Raw genomic sequence first — 21,207 nt, forward strand, 5'->3', positions numbered from 1 at the left:
CATCTGGTATGGTATAGCATGTAATCATTAGGTTTATGGTCAAAGTTCATTAGCAAGCAACAAATTGATACAGTGCTCATAGGAACTTCTCAACATAGGACCTTATTTATTTAACATAGAGTCTGTTGGAACATAAAAATTATATTAAATAGTGTTCATAATTAGTTTAGAAACAAAATAATAAGTCTAAGCCTGATGTATCACCTGCAGTGGCTGAAATCATGCTACTGTAACATAATGGTACCTAATAGGGTAAGTAGTAATTCCATAACTTAACTATTTTGATGAGAAATGCTTTCTCATTATTGAGAGAGATAACTTGTATGAATGCTTTAGGCAGAGGCACACCCCAGGGGAATTAAAATTAAATACACTTTTAAATGGTGGTTAAAATGATGAGCTCTGCAAGATTTTGTGTGATTTTCATATTTGTGTGATTTTCATATTTGAAAAAAATTACATACTTTACCCGTCATCCTGCAAAAATTAATAATTTATCTAATCCCAGCCTTTTAGATTAACCAGCCTTCCTTGCTTTGCCCATGTCTATACTGTTAACACTGTGCTTGAGTTGCTTCATTTCTTTTTTAGTCAATATTGCTGTTATTGTCATTTTTAATTTCCAGGCCTAATTTTTATTTTATTGAAATTTTATTTTTAATTTTTTGTCTGCACTGACCAGCATGCTGGATCTTAGTTCCCCAGGGATATAACCCACACCCCCTATAGTGGAAACAGAGTCCTAAGCACTGGACCACCAGGGAAGTCCCTGACTCATTTCTATTTCCCGTTCTATTCCTGAACATCTCTAGTTAGCTCTGCTGATCTGTTAAAGGCCTCCCCCTGCATGCGTGAATGTGTGCGTGCTCAGTCATGTCGGACTCTTTGCAGCTTCACGGACTATAACCTGCTAGGCTCCTCTGGCGTGGGATTCTCCCGGCAAAAATACTGGAGTGGGTTGCCATTTCCTCCTCCAGAGGATCTTCCCAACACAGGAATCGAACCGACTTCTCTTGCATCTCCTGCATTGGCAGGCAGATTCTTTACCACTAGCACCACCCCTCACCCCCCCCTCAAATCTGATTGTTGATGGTCCTCCTCAGACACTGTGTCTATATTTCTGTGTTGATCACAAGGTGTCCATCCTTCTCTTAGGGCCGTCACCAAGCTTTCAGGCATACCAGACCAGTCCGCTTATCTAACCCTGCCTGACATTAGTCCACATGCCTGGAATTTCAGTCATTTTTAAAATAAAGAGACTTGTTTGCAACCTCTATCTGCCAGCCCTTTAGAAGGTGACAAAAGTTTCAGGAAAAAGTCAGTTTTTGTTTTTTGGGGTTTTTTTGGTGAATATAATTAATGTCTTGAATTTGTGATAGGTGCAAACCAAAGAAAATATAGATGTACTCTGATGCACAAATCAGACTTTGAGTAGCATTTGGGTTTAAATTTGTTAGAAACACTAATATTTTCTTCCAGACTAGAAATAGAAAACCACTCCCAGATGTCTTAATTTTTCTGACTAACAGAGAAGCTTTCACAATTTATGTAATGATGGGTTCAATTAACACAAGTCTTGTGATTCATTTGCAACCTAAGTGAACAAGTTTCAGCCCATAAAATTTTACAAATGTTTGTGGTTATTGTATATTTGGCTGTTGATGGTCAGAGAAATTAAACAGGAACTGGTAGCTAACAAAAAATATCTCAGGAAGTTTCTTGAACTTTTCAGTTAACAATAGAAGATAAAAAAGATATGTAATTTTAAGTGTACACAAACATTTTCCCTAACTTAACCCTGGCCAAATCACTTTGCTTATTGATCTCCTATAATCAAGTAAAATAAACATTCTGTAACTTACTTTTTTATGAAAATGGGAAAATTCATCACAGCATTTAAATCCCATGGCATTTTTTTAATGGGATACTAACATAATTATTTTTAAAGTTGTGTGCGTGCTCAGTCGCTCAGTCATGTCCAACTCTTTGCAATCCCATGGCATGTAGCCTGCCAGGCTCCTCTGTCCATGGAATTTCCCAGGCAAGAATACTGGAGTGGGTTGCCATTTCCTCCTCCAGGGGAATCTTCCCCACCCAGGGATCAAACCCACATCTCCTGCACTTAGCAGGCAGGTTCTTTACTGCTGAGCCACCTGGGAAGCCCACCCAGGTCTCCCGCATTGTAGACAGACGGTTTACCGTCTGAGCCACCAGGGAAGTCCCCTTGTAAACTTCGGTTATTCTAATAAAAGTTCCAGCATATAATTTCTTGTATCTGCCATTTTGTTCTTATTAATTGTGAATTTGGTTAAGCTGTACTGCTCTGATATCCTGAGAAAGAATACTGAACTCATACTGGAGCATGCATGTAGAAACACAGAACCAATAGAAGCATGGCCTCAACATCCTTCTTCCACTTTTCAACCAAAATTTGTCCCAGAAAAGTGAATTATGTTTTGCTCTTAATTCTTTCTTTCCTTTTAAGGAAATAGTGTAGCCGTCTATACTATAACAAAAAAAGTATTCGTAAATATTTCATTAAAACGTGTCTAATTTCTTATATGTTTTCTTAACATTTGTTTTATTTTTAATAATTCACTCAGAATATATAACATCTGTTTGAAATATTTGACCAAATCAACTCTATCGATGTAAATCAACATACCAGGGGAAACTGCCATATAATTCTTGTATATCCCATCACTGAATCACTGTGAAGAGACTTATGTTTGGAAAGTTTTTAATTTTTGTTCTGAAGTTCCTAGAAACAGATGTGAAAATTCACTCATATCCCACATTGTCTAGTTCAAGCAGCTGTAAATTATTTCATGGATTACACACGAATGAAATGAAAGTCCTAGGATTATTTCATCTAGGCAGCTGTTACTTCCTTAAGTTAAATGAAAACAATTCTTTGCTTGATTAATTCTTGGTTATTTGGATTGCAAGAAGATAAAGCGTGCATGTCTTTAGTCATAAATTAGTTCATTTTTCTCGATAGTCACCCTGTGATTCAAAAGATGCATGAAAAGTTATGTGTGTGCTAAGTCACTTCAGTCATGTCCGACCCTTTTCTACTCTGTAAACTGTAGTGCTCCTGGGTCCTTTGTCCATGAGATTCTCAAAGCAAGAATACTGGAGTGGGTTGCCATGCCCTCTTGCAGGTAATCTTCCCCACCTAGGGATCAAACCTACATTGGCAGGCGGCTTCTTTACCACTAGCACCATCTGGCTATTTTAAAAAATAAATGACCGCTTTTGGGCTTTCTAATGTGAAAAATAATAAGTATGGTTGTTGTTCTGTTGCTAAGTCGTATCAGACTCTGCAATCCCATGGACTGCAGCACACCAGGCTCCCCCGTCCTCCACTATCTCCCAGAATTTGCTCAAATTCATGTCCATTGAGTCGGTGATATTATCTAACCATCTCATCTTCTGCCACCCCCTTCTTATTTTACATTCTTTTTTTTTAAATTTATTTATTATTATTATTTTTTTTAATTTTAAAATCTTTAATTCTTACATGCGTTCCCAAACATGAGCCCCCCCTCCCACCTCCCTCCCCACAACATCTCTCTGGGTCATCCCCATGCACCAGCCCCAAGCATGCTGCACCCTACGTCAGACATGGACTGGCGATTCAACTCTTACATGATAGTATACATGTTAGAATTCCCATTCTCCCAAATTCTTTAAAAATCTAACATTCATATCATGCACATATTTCACTTGTAAGGAAAGTTAAAGAAGTGATAAGTTAAAGTGAAAGTTAAAGCAGCGATAAGAAGTATCACTGCTTGATTTCAACTGCTGTGTTGGTAATTCTATCAAGTTTCTCAGCCATATGGTCTGTAGCTTCTTTCCACACTCCATAGCTCCAGACTTGCCCTTCTAACTGCCTACCAAATATCCATACAGATGTCTTGACGATAACTCCATCTCAGCAAGTGTGAAACCAAAGATACAATCTCTTCCTATATTCCCTAAAAGTGGTAATATGAAAAAACCTGCAAGGATTTCATGTGTAATCATTCACTGCTGTTGCTAAGTCGCTTCAGTCTTGTCCGACTCTGTGCGACCCCATAGACGGCAGCCCACCAGGCTCCACCGTCCCTGGGATTCTCCAGGCAAGAACACCGGAGTGGGCTGCCATTTCCTTCTCCAATGCATGAGAGTGAAAAGTGAAAGTGAAGTCACTGAGTCGTGTCCAACTCTCAGCGACCCCATGGACTGCAGCCTACCAGGCTCCTCGGTCCATGGGATTTTCCAGGCAAGAGTACTGGAGTGGGGTGCCATTGCCTTCTACAATCTGTCAAATCTTTCTCTGAAATTACCTTCTGATACGTTTCTCTCTCTTGCTACTTCTTTGCCCTGGGCCCTCAGCAGCTAATACACACACTCTGAAGGATGCAGGCTTCTTCCTTCCTCGTCTCCTTATTTCCAGTTTTCACTTTGCCACACGGCTGTGGGCAAGTGCAACAGATGTATTCCTTCAAAATCCAATTTTCCAAAAGCCAATTCCACATAAGGATCCATTTGTTAAATAGTCAATTAACCAAGTTTGTCGAGTTATACAAAAATCTTCTCTCGAGACTGGTGCTTTGAGTGATGTCTCAGGGGTGCTCAGGACTGTCATTTGCAGAAAAAATAAAAAAGTCTAGTAGTCAGTAAATATCAGTGAATGCCCACCCTGTACTAGACACACTTTTAAGAAAGTGAGATTATGATAGTAAAGAAGAAAGACTTAATTCCTATGTTGAGTTGTCAGGAAAGCAATTTTATAAATTTAGGAAATTGTTTCAGTAAATACAGCCACAATTATGTCTATAAAACACAGATTTGATGACTCTGTCTCCTTTCATCATCTGAGACTGAACTCTTTCAGTATTACCTGTTGCTGTGCAGCTCACATTATGGTCATATAGCTGCATAACTTTCCCTAAAACATGGTGTCCCTTCAAATTTCTGCTTTTTCATGTTCTTACACCCCTCTGAAGACTCCTTCACCACCTGGTCTGGCTTGTATATTTTTACTCAACTGTTACCTAATTATTCAACTTCCTAATAATTCCTTTATCTTTCAGCTTTCAGTTAGAAAGGTGAAGCTAATCTACATGATTAAAATGAAATAATGCCAAGTGCTGACAGATAATTACTGGCAGTTTTGTGGGTTTGTTTTATCTTCAGTTAATTGATTTTTCATGTGTTTTCCATAAATATAAGTATAAGACATTTATTTTTGATTTTTTTTCTGAGATAGAGCTGATCACATTACATTATTAGTTATCTAATTTCTTAACTAGACATTAACAGTCACTACATAGTTTGATTTCAGAGTATCAAAATAAAACAAGTATATTTTTAAAAATTATCATCAGGTTATTTTCATATAATCTTTCTTTATTACTGTTACCTTAAGAATTGTGAGATTCCTTGGTGAAAAAAGTATTACTGGTTGCTTCAAAGAAATTTCTAGTTGGCTATAGTCTCTCCTCCATATGCTGACTTTGGGAACTCTATTATTAATCTCTTCTTAAGGACAAACCTTTAGATATTTGAAGGTTGCCATTTGTGGAAACATGCATTTAGCTTGGGGAGCATATTTGGTTTTCTCTGCTTGGTTCTCAGTTGGGCAAGAAGCTGTAATCTGGCCTCTATTAACCAAGTCCTGAATGTTTGAGGCCAACTGCTTCAGAGCTTGTGATTTGGCTTCACTGATTGTTTCCATCAGCGGTGGTGGGTCAGTGTTCTGATGTCGTATATGATCTTTCATTGTCTTTTTCTGTATTCAGCCTCTCAGTCCCTTCTTTTAGTCATTCTGTCCCTTGCAAGAAGTTGGCCAAAAGACAAGACTCAAGATCCAAGTCTTTACTGCTTCATGATGTTCACTTGTTTCCATAGTCAATCTTTTCAATGTTGTATTATCATGGTGAGCATCTGATGAGAGAGTGGCTGCATAAAAGCATCTCAGACTCTGGATAGAGTTCGGTGACAGAGATTGTCCATCTCTATTCTTGCCTCTTGCCAAGGAATTGAAACTGATCTATAATCCGTGTAGAGGGTGTGTATGTGTTAGTTGCCCAGTTGGATCTGACTCTTTGCAGTTCCATGGTCTGTAGCCCACCAGGTTTCTCTGTCCATGGGATTCTCCAGGCAAGAATACTGGAGCGGATTGCCATTCTGTTCTCCAGAGAATCTTCCTGACCCAGGAATCGAACCTGGGTCTCCCAAATTGCAGGCAGATTCTTTACTTACTGAGCTATTTATAACTTCTGCCTGAATTAAAATGATCTATGTCATATAGCCTTTTGTTTGTGTGATCCCTGTTTTTGGAAGCACTGCTTTGATTATTTGCGTAAACAATGGATCAGTAATTCCCCCAGGTAAAGTGTCTGAATAATCAAGGGGAACTTTGTTTTGGAGCTCCCATCTGAATTATAATTTCCTGGTTTAATGATCAAATTTAGGATTACCTAAGCTCCTTGGAAGAAAAGTTATGACCAACCTAGATAGCATATTCAAAAGCAGAGACATTACTTTGCCGAGTAAGGTCCATCTAGTCAAGAATATGGTTTTCCCTGTGGTCATATATGGATGTGAGAGTTGGACTGTAAAGAAGGCTGAGCACTGAAGAATTGATGCTTTTGAACTGTGGTGTTGGAGAAGACTCTTGAGAGTCCCTTGGACTGCAAGGACATCCAACCAGTCCGTTCTATAGGAGATCAGCCCTGGGATTTCTTTGGAAGGAATGATGCTAAAGCTGAAACTCCAGTACTTTGGCCACCTGATGTGAAGAGCTGACTCATTGGAAAAGACTCTGATGCTGGGAGGGATTAGGGGCAGGAGGAGAAGGGGACGACAGAGGATGAGATGGCTGAATGGCATCACTGACTCGATGGACGTGAGTCCGAGTGAACTCCGGGAGTTGGTGATGGACAGGGAGGCCTGGCGTGCTGCGATTCATGGAGTCGCAAAGAGCCGGACACGACTGAGTGACTGAACTGAACTGAAGCTCTAACTACTAGACTGAGATTATTTGTTCTCTTTCTATAAGAGAGCAACATAAACAGTCACGAGCTAATTTGTTTTGGGCCATTTATCCACATAGGTTCAAGTGAAATGCCATTGACTGTAATTCTCTTTTATCTCATTTGTTGATACTGGAATTATCCCTGGTTTGTATCACAGGGGTCTGGTGAGGAATAGCATATCCAGCAATCAGTAAGCTCAAAGGCTGCTGTTCAGGAAATCTGAGATTGGTATAAGAATGATTATGCTCTAACAATTTTAGTATGAAGGGAATAAAAGAAGGGCCATTAGGGGTGAGTGATGACCAGGAATTTATAGAAATTACAAGAAGAATGATTTTAAGTAAGCAGATGGAAAACAAAATAGTAATTAAACAAAGGTTTTGATTCAATATCTTGTGCAGAAGCTGTCCATAATCTGAGGTCATCAGGTCGTTCTGAGAGTTTTGGGTCATTTGTCTATATACTTTGAAAATCAGCTGAAACAGGAGAATCTCTGAGAATCTTCATTTTGAGGCCCCCTATTAAAGAAGGCTTCCAATGTTATTGGTTCTAAATTGTTTCTTTGTGAGCCCAAGCATTTGCTTCAGGGAGCTTAACTTCTGTATTTGTTGTTAACAGTATTTGATGGAATCCCTTCCGGTGAGGTTCAAGAGTTTCTCCGATGTCTCTCTGACAGATGAAATCTTATAGTTGAATGTCATGAAGAGGTTGTTTAAAATGTTTAAATGCAACTTTAACCTTTTGGTGATAGAACCTGGCTTAGTACACGAGTCTCTTGTAACATTTTGCAATGTCTCCATGCATCAGGGCAAAGTATCATAGGTAAGATACTGAAACCCTTAGGCCTTCCGGTTACCAGTTCACAGGGAAATAAACCATGTGTCCAGAGGGGGTGGGAGCTTCCCAGCTGGCCCTAGTGGTAAAGAATCCGCCTGCCAATGTAGGAGATGCAAGAGACTCGGATTCAATCCCTGGATCGGGGCAATCTCCTGGAGTAGGAAGTGGCAAGCCACTCCAGTATTATTGCCTGGAAAACCCCATGGACAGAGGAGCCTGGAAGGCTACAGTCCATGGGGTCACAAAGAGTAGGGCATGACATGACTGAACACTCTAGGGAGTGAACCATATTGGCCTAAGGGAGGGTGGGAGTACCTTTGACCAAGGGAGCTCAAGGGTTTCTGAAAGTTTGTTAATTATATTTCAAGATGTCATTGGTTCTTTTCACCATTCAGAAGTTTGTAGATGATAAGCGCAGTATGGTTTCTGAGTAAAGGTTAATATCTTATAGAGGTTTTTCTTTTTAAGTAATATTTCTTGGGAAGTGTACACCTTGATCACCTGGTTGTTGTTCTTCAGTCACCCAGTCATACCCGACTCTTTGCGACCTCATGGACTGTAGCACGCTCTGCCTCTCTGTCCCTCACCATCTCCCAAAGTTTGCCCAAGTTCATGTCCATTGCATCAACGATGCCATCTAGCCCTCTCATCCACTGATGCCCTCTTCTCCTTCTGCCATCAGTCTTTCCCAGCATTAGGGAATTTTTCAATGAGTCAGCTGTTCACATCAGATGACCAAAATACAGAGCTTCAACTTCAGCATCAGTCCTTCCAACAAGTATTCAGGGTTGATTTCCCTTAAGGTTGACTGGTTTGATCTCCTTGCTGTCTAAGGGACTTTAAGGAGTCTTATCCAGCACCATGGTTCTAATGCATCAGTTATTTGGTTCTCTGCCTTCTTTACAGTCCAGCTCTCACAACCATCACTTGATATAAAAGTTTATATTCACAATATTAGAAATACAAAATAGACCAGCTCTTTAGCAACTGTAAAGATTATAGCTTTTTGGCAAAGAGATGTTTAAACTCATCCTGAAATTATATAGACATTTAATAACTAAAGTGTATTCAGATCTCATGGAAAGTAGAAGGTACATAATATAACATTATGAGGGTTTTAAAGGGCTTTGAAGCTTTGGTCCATGACCATTTCCCACATTTACAGTTTTTTTCTAGAATTATGCTGTTAACAAATCCACATGACTTAAAAAATTACCTTAGCTGTCTTTTAAAAGTTTCCCCAGCCATGCTGATTTATGGTAGTAACCAGTTTTTCTATACCATGATGAGTAGTTTCATGGAGAAATTTAGCAAATGTCCACTTGAAACCATCTAGTGCCTCCAGCCATCTGCGCTGGGAGTACTAGAGATGATCTGAGTGAAGTTCAGAAGCTAAATATTGATATTTTATAATGATTACTTTGAATTTCTTTAAGAGTTTTAATAGGATCCAAACCTTGGTGAAGGCTACTTGTTTGGGACTTCCTTGGTGGTCCAATGGCTAAGACTCTGCAGTCCCAATGCAGGGGACTCAGGTTCAATCTCTGATTCAGGTACCTAGAGTGCACATATGGCAACTAAGAGTTCAGAAGCCACACACACACACACAAAAAGGGAATCCCTCATGCCACAACTGAGACCCAGTGCAGCCAAATAGATAAATTAATAATTATTTTTAAGATGAGAAAAAGGAGAAAAGACTGCTTATTTAGCAAAATGATCTGCTGGAGTATTTCTTTTAGCTTCCATGTCATTTCTTTTTTCATACGCCTCAACTTTCACACCAGCTACCTCAGTATGAACTAGAAGTACACCTAAAAGTATGTTAAGTATGTTGTCCATTTTTGATGGAGGTTCCAGCAGAATTGAGTCTTGGCTTCCAAAGCAACCCAAAGTAATAGTTTTTTGGTTTGTTTGTTTTTAAATCATGCCCAGTCTGTATCTGTGTTAGTCACTCAGTCATGTCCAACTCTTTGCAACCTGCCAGGATCATTTGTCTGTGGAATTCTCCAGGCAAGAAAACGAGTGGGTAGCCATTTCCTTCTCCAAGTGATCTTCCCGACCTAGGGATTGAACCTGGATCTCTTGCATTGCAGGTGGATTCTTTACCATCTGAGCCACCACTGTGGTCTCTGACTAGTTGACAAGGTCAAGGAAGTGCTATGGTTTTGTCCTTGGGGCTGATTTTTCCCTCAGGTGGAGGACTGTATTATAAAGGCAAGCTTCAATGGGTGTTAGCATGTTCTGCTCCAGGTTCAAGTTTCGAGATAGGATTTGTCAACAAATAATATTAGGTCAGAGTTTTAAAAACACTGAATGAGGTAAAACAAGTTCCTAAGTGAGCTAAGAAAATGTTAAGTTTCCCTTCCCTTGGTAGGGACAAGAAGGTGGACAGGCAGAGTGTCTCAATGATGAATAGTAGGGTGAGGGGGAAAAAACTAACAGAATCTCATCAGGGGCTGATCACCTAACTAAAAAAGGTTGTGTGTTCTTGGACAGTAGTAATATCTGTACCACAAGAGGAACCATGAGAACAGAGTGGCACTTATGACTAGTTTAGCAGAAGCACTGCATTTTGAAGCAGTGGTTATTGCCCTACAAAGAGGGGACTACGCCTTTATGACCAGGTCAAGGTGATGAGTTTTTTGACTCCCATGAAGTTATGTTGAAACTCTAAAGACATGCCTAGATTGCTTACGTAGACAAAATGTCCACTTGGGTTTGGAGGACATAAACCCAAGACTTCTGAACCAAAGGATATTAGTTGAAAGTGCCTATAGAGGGAATCTGTTGACTAACCCTCTTCAAATGACAGAAAGTCTGTTTATAACTTAGGTAGGTGGGTAGATTTAGGCACTAAGTCATGTCCAACTCTTGCAACCACATGGACCATGGCCCACCAGACTCCTCAGCACGTAGGATTTCCCAGGCAAGAATGTTGGCGTGGGTTGCCATTTCCTTCTCCAGAGAATCTTCCTGACCCAGGGATTGAACTGGGGTCTCCTGCATTGCAGGCAGACTCTTTACTGACTGAGCCATTTGACACTTGTTTGCAATATTCAGTTGTTAATGAAAGACATTTATGGACAGAAGGAAGTGGATACAGGAAGCTGTACTAGCAAAAAGCAGATATGTTGTGGTGAAGGCAGTTTCCTTTAGGGGACAGCAGAGGTCTCTCAGATGTTAACTCACTGGTGCTGACCAGGTGATTCCTGACTGTTTCAGTTCAGTTCAGTTCAGTTGCTCAGTCATGTCCAGCTCTTTGCGACCCCATGAACTGCAGCATGCCAGGCCTCCCTGTCCATCACCGAATCCCAGAGTTTACTCAGACTCATCTCCATTGAGTTGGAGATGCCATCCAACCATCTCATCCTCTGTCGTCCCCTTCTCCTCTTGCCTTCAATCTTTTCCAGCATCAGGGTCTTTTCCAATGAGTCAGCTCTTCACATCAGGTGGCCAAAGTACTGGAGTTTCAGCTTCAACATCAGTCCTTCCAATGAACATTCAGGACTGATTTCCTTTAGGATGGACTGGTTGGATCTCCTTGCAGTCCAACGGACTCTCAAGAGTCTTCTCCAACATCACAGTTCAAAAGCATCAATTCTTCAGTTCTCAGCTTTCTTTATAGCCCAACTCTCACATCCATACAGGACTGCTGGAAAAACCATAGCATTGACTAGACAGATCTTTGTTGACAAAGTGATGTCTCTGCCTTTTAATATGCTGTCTAGGTTGGTCATAACTTTCCTTCCAAGGAGTAAGAGTCTTTTAATTTCATGGCTGCAGTCACCATCTGCGATGATTTTGGAGCCCCCCAAAATAAAGTCTGCCACTGTTTCCCCGTCTATTTGCCATGAAGTGATGGGACAAGATGCCATGATCTTTGTTTTCTGAATGTTTTACTTTATACCAACTTTTTCACTCTCCTTTTTCACTTTCATCAAGAGGCTCTTTAGTTCTTCTTCACTTTCAGCCATAAGGGTGGTGTCATCTGAATATCTGAGGTGATTGGTATTTCTCCCGGCAATCTTGATTCCAGCTTGTGCTTCATCCAGTCCAGCATTTCTCATGATGATTCTGCATATAAGTTAAATAAGCAGGGTGACAATATACAGGCCTTGATGTACTCTTTTTCCTATTTGGAATCAGTTTGTTGTTCCATGTCCAGTTCTGACTGTTGCTTCCTGACCTGCATACAGATTTCTCAAGAGGTGGATCAGGTGATCTGGTATTCCCATCTCTTTCGGGATTTTCCACAGTTTCTTGTGATCCACACAGTCAAAGGCTTTGGCATAGTCAATAAAGCAGAAATAGATGTTTTTCTGGAACTCTTTTTCAGTGATATAGCGGATGTTAGCAATTTGATCTCTGGTTCCTCTGCCTTTTCCAAAACCAGCTTCAACATCTGGGAGTTCACTGTTCATATATTGTTGAAGCCTGGCTTAGAGAATTTTGAGCATTACTTTGCTAGTGTATGAGATGAGTGCAATTGTGCAGTAGTTTGAGCATTCTTTGCATTGCCTTTCTTAAGGATTGGAATGAAAATTGACCTTTTCCAGTCCTGTAGCCACTGCTGAGTTTTCCAAATTTGCCAGCATATTGAGTGCAGCACTTTCACAGCATCATCTTTTAGGATCTGAAATAGCTCAATTGGAATGCCAGCACCTCCACTAGCTTTGTTCATAGTGATGCTTCCTAAGGCCACTTGACTTCACTTTCCAGGATGTCTGGCTCTAGGTGAGTGATTACACCATTGTGATTATCTGGGTTGTGAAGATCTTTTTTGTACAGTTCTTCTGTGTATTCTTACTACCTCTTCTTAATATCTTCTGCTTCTATTAGATCCATACCATTTCTGTCCTTTATTGAGCTCATCTTTGCATGAAATGTTCCCTTGATATCTCTAATTTTCTTGAGATCTCTAGTCTTTCCCATTCTGTTGTTTTCCTCTATTTCTTTGCACTGATCACTGAGGAAGGCTTTCTTATCTCTCCTTACTATTCTTTGAAACTCTGCATTCAAATGGGTATATCTTTCCTTTTCTCCTTTGCTTTTGGCTTCTCTTCTTTTCACAGCTATTTGTAAGGCCTCCTCAGACAGCCATTTTCCTTTTTGCATGTCTTTTTCTTGGGGATGGTCTTGCTCATTGTCTCCTGTACAATGTCACGAACCTCTGTCCATAGTTCATCAGGCACTCTGTCTATTAGATCTAGTCCCTTAAATCTATTTCTCACTTCTACTGTATAATCATTAAGGATTTGATCTAGGTCATAACTGAATGGTCTAGTGGTTTTCCCACTTTCTTCAACTTAAGTCTGAATTTGGCAATAAGGAGTTCATGATCTGAGCCACAGTCAGCTCCCAGTCTTGTTTTTTGCTGACTGTATAGAGCTTCTCCATCTTTGGCTGCAAAGAATGTAATCAATCTGATTTCGGTGTTGACCATCTGGTGAGGTCCATGTGTAGAGTCTTGTGTTGTTGGAAGAGGGTGTTTGCTATGTCCAGTGCATTCTCTTGGCAGAACTCCATTAGTCTTTGCCCTGCTTCATTCTGTACTGCAAGGCCAAATTTGCCTGTTACTCCAGGTGTTTCTTGACTTCTTACTTTTGCATTCCAGTCCCCTATAATGAAAAGGACATCTTTTTTGGGTGTTAATTCTAGAAGGTCTTGTAGGTCTTCAGAGCACCGTTCAACTTCAGCTTCTTCAGCATTACTGGTTGGGGCATAGACTTGGATTACCGTGATACTGAATGGTTTGCCTTGGAAACGAACAAACTCTGACTGTTTAGGATTCCATTTTTGGAAGAGCTTAAACTGTGATTAAATTAAATCTCAGTTTGATAACACTGGACTTAGTATGAGCAACTTCATTATGGGTTTGCTGTCATGTTTTTAACATAATTAACCTAGAAATTCTCTCAGTTGTTTTGTGAAAGTTCAGATGTTTGGATAGTCTACAGCCTTATCAGAAAAGAGTGATTTCCCTTCTTATATAACTTCAGTCATGGATTATGTTTTGGGAAAATTATGGCTTATCTTTTGAAACTTTATGCCCCTCTTTTGCTAAGGCTCAGAGCAAGTAAATCGAGTCCTTTTTACAAGATTTCTTATACTGTGAATAAAGTAGATCATGTACAAATTTGGCTAGAACTAAATTACAAGAGAAATGTAGACCTTTTAAATGTTGATTGAGGGCCTGGATGAAATAGAAGGTTTCAATGAACACCTGGGGTGTGACTATCCTGGTGTATTCTTGTCCTCCCCAGGTGAAGATAAAAAGGAAAGATTTAGGGTTAAAAAGAGAAGGCATCAGGTATTCTGATTGGAGTTTGTTGGATGGGGAAGCTCAAGACAGGCAAATTAGAAGTGAGTGATCTGACGCAATTGGTTTGGGACCATATTTGTCTTCCTCTGGATTGTTCTTGCGCTTCCCAGGTCATGCAGTGCTGAAAGAATCCAACTGCCAATGCGGGAGATGCAGAAGATTCTTGCCTGTAAAATCCCATGAACAGAGAAGCCTGGTGGGCTACAGTACATGGGGCCGCAAAGAGTTTAACACAGCTGAGCGACTGAGCATGCATATGCTTGTGGATTGTTCCTAGTTGGAAGCTGGCAGTCACTGACCAAGTCTTGACCGTTTGGGGCCAGTTGCCGTAGAGATTATGGTTGACTTCTGTGGATGGTTACAGTGGAAGTTGTGGATCTATGTTCTATTGTTATGCCCAAGTTGTGAAATCTCCCAGTGACCACCAGGGAGCCGATATCCATTGCAAAAGCAAGAGAGTTTTTATTGCCAAGCTCAGCTGGGGCTCCCACAGATACCAACGCAGCGGCTATAGGGAGGAGCCCTGAGCTCTGGGTTTCAATGCTTATATAGGGTATTCTCTCGGGAGAAATTTGACAAACGGGAGTTTCCGGGTTGGGAGACGTCTAATTGGTTACCTTCTGTGGAAGGGTTAGGTGTTGGTTTCTGATTGGTTTTCATTTCCCGGGCTGGCCACAGGTTCTGATTGGTTCCTATTACCTAGGTAGACCACGAGTTCCTGAACGTTAAATCAGGAGATTTTGGTCTGGGGTCCGATTGGCTCGTGGGCAGTGGGGTGAGGTCAGGGGATTCCCAAAGGCTCTTTTCCCGGAACCTTACAAAATGGAGTAGCTTAGGTCCTTCACTGTATGTGGTCTGCCCATTCATTATCCAAACAGATTGATCTCTCACCCTTTTCCCTTATAATTTTCTCCAGCTACATCTAGAAATGATTTGAAAGATAATGAAGTAAGATTTTGCAAAGTGGAAATATAACATTTTTCTTAATCTACTGGCAGGTATCTGAAAACATGGACTTTTCATCTTAATTCCATTAGAGTTAATTTTTTTATCTGCAATTGTTTATGTTGTTACAGAGGATCTTGATGATTTAAGAATGGAGGGAGTAACTACCCTGACACCTTCTGGGAGCAAATTTAACCAAGGTCGAGCTACTTACTCTGCTGAACCTCAGGCCAAAGTCACATTGAACATCTGTTCAAGGTGTGCCAGGTAAAACAGATTATAGGTGTATCTATGTATAAACATGATCTTGATTTTTTAAATCTAAGATTTTGATGCAAAGGGTGTACTTCTCTGTGTTAAGAGAATCTTTTCCTTCTGATTATCTTTTGTGCTGAGTTAACAAGAGAGTTAGTTGTACAGTTTATCTTCATGCCCAATGCCACTCAGACCAACAATGAGTCAAAGAGTTTAGATTGTCTTTACTTCGCAGTTGGAGACTATTCTAAGATTTTCTGCCTCTGAATTTCATTTGCTGTCTGCCTTTCTGTTCCTTTTCAAAAGAAGATTCAAGGGACTCTAGAAGTTCAAAGGCACTTCTAAGGCACTTGCATAAAGGAGAGTTTGCCCAGGTACAGTTTAAGATCGGACCTTATTGGCCTCTTAACCTGTTCCTCATCTTGTTCACCTCCTGGAAAGAATTTAATCAGCTTGATGCTTTTCAATTTTGGCAGCTGGAAGCAATCTTTGCATATAGGGTATGTGGCCAAAGAAGTAGCTTAAGTTAACTGCCGAGTCAGCTCCCACTGCTGGTCCGGCAGAAGCTCACCAAATAGCTAGAATGCATTCTTTTGTAGGAACTAAATCTCATTTGCAAAGAGGCTTTTAAGCCTGTTTAAATGATAAAACAAGTCTTCTAACCCTTATGTAAATGGTGCAGATTAACAAGAACAATGCCCTGGCTGGCCTGTTTTATCTCCTTTGCTTTATGTCTAGCTGTTCTATTGTACAATTTGAGAGGGGATTAGTGGCTTGGAAATCGGGAGCAGGGGGAAGTGTAGGAAAATCAGATCAGATTTTTGTAGCTTTTCCTTGCCTTTACCCCTTGGGAAGTTTAATTGTAGTTGTCATGGGCTTAGAAAAATAAAAAGAGATAGAATAAAAATAAATAGAAAAATCAGAGTATATTATTTGACATCATTAAAAGAAATGCCACAATAAAATGAAAACACCCCTGGAAACATTGCTTCAAACAAGTAATATTTGGGTGGATCGATTTTTTTGATTAGGGTTATGAAGAAAACTACAAATATTTATGCAATGATATTTAGGTATCCTGAGTGTGGAAGAGTCATTTGGCAATTAAAAATAATTTTATAGTATGTTTGTACATTTACAGGTTGACTGGGAGAGGTGCTTGGTTCTTGGTCTTTGGCCCTTCATATTATTTGTAGAAGATTGGGATATGAGGAGGTTTTTTTTTTTTTTTTTGAAAGGAAATCCCATGAAAGCAACATGTTTTACTAAAGTACTGAATGTTTGAATTGGGAAAGGACTAAACCCATTACATAGCCCTAAATTATTCACATTCAGCTTCCCAGTGATGAGCTAGATTATAAATTATAAACTACCTGCATATAAGATGAACTCCTAATCTCTATGGGCTTCCCTGGTGGCTCACATGATAAAGAATCTGCCTGCAATACAGGAGACCTGATTGAGAGAGCTAGATAGGGTCATGTGTGCATAGACAGCCAACCAAGTGATCACAGTGCAGGATTCTCAGGGAATAAGAAGTTTATCTTCTTTTTCTCCCGTGCGCTGGGATAATTCCCATGTAAATGCTTAAGCAGTTGAAAATGTTTTGAGTTTCCACCCCCCCCCCCGGCCCCCCCACCTTTTAGAAAGGCCCATATTAAAGTACTCAGGCACTGCAGAAAAAAGAGCCCCATTTTCCTGACATGAAGGAATTTTCTGCCTTAGGCTTCTTACAGACTAGGGAGAAAACTATAGCTCATCATCCGGGACAATAAGACAGTGTAGGGTGGTTGTGTTTTGGTTTTTTGTTTGTTGCTCAGAGGTTCATGGTCAAGAAATTTTTTTTTTTCAGGTAGAACTGGAAGGTTAAAAGCTTAAAGGATATGTTCTTTTCTTGAAATAGTGCTGTAGCCCCAAGACATCCAAGAGTCATTGAGATTCAAGGGATGGTCAGAGCTTCTGCAAAGAACCCATCAGTGAGCAAGTTAGTGTAAAGAAGTGGAGTATACTCTTAAAATTGTCATTTTCCCCAATCTCTTTTTCAAAGACTGCACTGCTTTTGAGCTACATATGGGGTCACAGTATCTAGAAGGAAGTTTGCATAAGATATGTCCAGAACATTATTACTCTTATCAAACTGAGGACTTTCAGCCAAAGGCCACAGACCCCTTCTCATTCAGAACCTGATTAAAAGACATGATCTGTCCTGCAACTAATACATTGCTCTGCGAACAGTTGATGGATATAATATATATGTGACCATTGGTAGGACTTCTGATTTTCAAGAGATCAGAAAAAGAGGAATTCAGCCCACATTAAGTTGCTCTGTGAAGTTTTATGTGCAACAAAGTGGCTAAACTATCAAGAATGTAAAAAAATGTATTGATTAGCATGGTTACAAGAAATAAAATTATAACTTTTTCCATAAATATTTCATACATTGTTAGAAAAGTACAGATGGAAGAAAGCTTATGTTTTCAAGCTGGAAAATTATTCCAGGGTAATGTTATTACCTTAGCTCTTAGTGACCTTAATCTGCTGTGGACATTGCTGCAATTTGTATGGTTTAAACAAACAGATGCCATCAGTTGGCAAGTAGAAAAATGCATAGTTAATAGGTGTCTGATCACCAAGATATATTGAGATTCTAACCCCAAATGTTTCTCTTTTCCCCTCAGATCATAAGGGAAAGAAACCATTACAAAACAATTTTAAGTAAATAAAGAATTTTCTATGTATAATATAATATAGCAGTGTCCTTATAACTGCTGGGGTTTTTTTTGTTTGTTTGTTTGTTTTGCATTGCAAGTTAGATTTTTTGATATATTCATTGAGTGTCTTGGTTTGACTTTTAGAAAATTCTACTCTTACAGCTACACAGCCTTGAATGGCATGGGCAAAACAAGTTTAATTTGTTGCCTTGGAGTCACACTAGTCATATCAACCAAAAAGTAAAATGTCAGTAGGTCAATAATACACATTGTCAGTAATTATCAGCAAAGCTTGTGTGGTTTTAAAAAACAGTGGTTTGGAGAATTGTGAGTTTCAAATTAAATTTCTTCATTAAATATCCTGAATTTTCTTTTTAAGGTAACAGTTAAGATATCAATAACAAGCAAACAAATGCTGATACCAAGGCAGCAAATTACTATTTCAGTGAAGTTTATAAGCCATTTTTCTGGAAAGACCACCCATTAATTCTGTCTACCGACTGCCATTCCGAGGAGTTAAATCTTGTTTTTGTGGACTCCTGCCAGGGCATTCCGGGTGGTAGGGTGCTGTTTGTTTTTGATGGTGCAAGTGTTTGCATTCATTCATGCCTAACATCAATAGAGCACAAAAAAGGAACGGAAAGCCATTTAAAAAGAAATTGGATTATAGGGAACATACAGTGACACTGGCTCAGAAGCTGCAGCCTGAGAATGTTAGGAGAAATTTGTTTCCAGATAGCCTGCTGATTTTTCACTGATTTGCTTCACGTCATTGTGCCAAAAATTGTTCACCGTTTCTTCTGTACATCGTGACATTAAAATAATGAGTTTATTCATATATTGACTTGATAAAGCAAAAGCCAATGATTGCTGGTGATAGGATGCTGAAGAAAAGATAAATGTCAGCGCTTATAAATATGAGCTAATTTCAAACTAACTATATTAGGATTTACTAGTTAAGAAAGCTGACATCATTAGTGATATGTTATATTCTGTTTCACTTTGCTATGCATTTTTTTTTTTTCCTTTTTCCTCCCAACCTCTTTTATAAGGTTTATTTTCAGTAAGTTCCCACTGGGAAAAAAAGTGAGCCAAACTGACTTAAAGGAAAATGGATAAGGACAAAAAGGGACTACTATCATTGTTTACAGTTACAAAGTTTTCCATAAAATTGACTTCTTACACCTAGATTAAAAGGTTTGGTTTGAGTGATGAATATAGTACATGTTTTAAGTGACAGAAATGGTTCATTTGAACCAAAATGAATTTATGGAAGACTCACTCTGTGTCAAGTACTGGGATAAACTCTGGAAAGAAAAATTAACACTGCTGATCACTAGGAACTTACATTCTGGCTGGAAACAGACTTGGAAAAAATAAGTACAACCCAAAATGTCAGACAGTGATAGTTCTCTGGAAAAAATAAAGCATCGTAAAATGGCTCGGTTATGCCAGACATGATTGATTTGGGGGCTGTTGATGTGGGGAAAGTCCATACCCTTGGAAAGATTGAAATATGACTTCCATGGTTCATTCTGCATGAAGGAAGAAATGAGGCCAACACATATCAGCCAGAAACTGGAGACCACTTTATCTCAGTTTTAAACACTTTAACTTCATAGTTCTTTTGTTTATAAATTGATACAATATCCTCTCCATCTCTACTTTTTTTAGTGGTTGTTTTGTGATTCATAAGAAAGGGAGGGCCTTGGGCTGCGTAAGTACACACCTACTCTATTTAATTAATTAATTAACTTTTGGTTGCATTGGGTCTTTGTTGCTCTGTGTGGGCTTTCTCTTGTTGTAGCAAGCAAGGGCTGGTGGGGGGGGGTACTCTTTAGTTGTGGTGTGAGGGCTTCTCCTTGTGGTGGCTTCTCTTGCTGTGGAGCACAGGCTCTAGGTAAACAGGCTTTAGCAGTTTTGGAGCACAGGTTTATGTGCTTCGTGGCATGTGGAACCTTCCCAGACTAGGGGTTGAACCATGTCTTCTGCATTGGCAGGTGGACTCTGAACCACTGGACCCCCAGGGAAGTCCACGCTTACTCTAAAAGACTACTTCTTATTATGTGAAAAAGAGCTGGGCTTTAGAGCAGTAGAGACTAAGGTTGGAATCTCAGCTTGCCCACTCCACTGGACAACTCTGAGAAATCACTTACCCTCTCTATACCTCAATTTCCCACATATAACTTGGAAGTGGTCATTTCCCATTTCCAATTATAGCAGACTGGAGTGGCTAGCTCAGTTTCAAACGTTGAGTCTGCTCTGGGGAAAAAAGTGTTACAAGATAAAAATATTTATATACATTTCAGAAGAAGTTAAATATGCTTTTGAAATACAGGGAAGTCATGTTATATACTGAGAAAAAACAAAACAAGCATCAAGGTCAAGATCTAGGGAAACATTATGAGGTTTTAGGGAATAGAATATTATGGGTAATTTTTGGTTGATTTTGAACAAAATGCATAAAAGTGTTTTAATTACAGAAACTTTTTCTCATCGTTTTCCTCATATTTCCTCTCTCTGTGAAAGTACCAGTCTACATACTTATATTCTCTCTCTATCATCCCTCCTATAAACCCTTTCTAAGACTGTGATGTAAGAGACACTAGAAGGAAATGGATAGCATGAGAGAGGCAGGGAAAGATGGTCTTTTAGTCATCTTTGCTAAGTAACAGCACCCTTGAATGAGAGCCAAAAAACTGTTTGCGTATCCCACAGTCAGTACTAGTAGGCTGATTTTCCAGTTCATACCAGAATGCCTGAAATTATTTTTTTGGCATCTCCATAGAGTTTTTCAGGACTACTGTGATCTTCAATCAGAGTAACCTCTTTTTCCTTTATAGACTTTCTGGGTCTTACATATTATCTGTGATTTATAGAAGAGTCCTTTTGGGGAAATCCACCCACAGAATGGGCTTTCCAGGTGGCACAGTAGTAAAGAATTTGCCTGTCAATTCAGGAAATGCAAGAGACACAGGTTCAATCCCTGAGTTGGGAAGGTCCTCTGGAGTAGGAAATGGAAACTCCCGTATTCTTGCCTGGGAAATCCCAGGACAGAGGTACCTGACAGGTTACAGTCTATAGGGTTGCAATGAGTCGGACA

The 21,207-nt window shown here is 39.6% G+C and overlaps 1 protein-coding gene across 6 annotated transcripts in view; it reads left to right on the forward strand.

Annotated features, from left to right (window-relative positions):
- C9H8orf34 (chromosome 9 C8orf34 homolog) overlaps nt 1–21,207 on the forward strand; it is a 337,664-nt gene that overhangs the window by 195,407 nt on the left and 121,050 nt on the right. For 4 of the 6 annotated variants that reach the window (XM_069600208.1, XM_069600210.1, XM_069600212.1 and 1 more), the window contains one exon: nt 15,270–15,405. In XM_069600208.1, coding sequence (XP_069456309.1) covers nt 15,270–15,405 — 136 coding nt within the window. The remainder of the gene's footprint in view (nt 1–15,269; nt 15,406–21,207) is intronic. The other 2 variants (XM_069600209.1, XM_069600211.1) reach the window with 1 other exon arrangement.

This window comes from Ovis canadensis, chromosome 9 (genome assembly GCF_042477335.2).
Source record: "Ovis canadensis isolate MfBH-ARS-UI-01 breed Bighorn chromosome 9, ARS-UI_OviCan_v2, whole genome shotgun sequence".
NCBI lineage: Eukaryota > Metazoa > Chordata > Mammalia > Artiodactyla > Bovidae > Ovis > Ovis canadensis.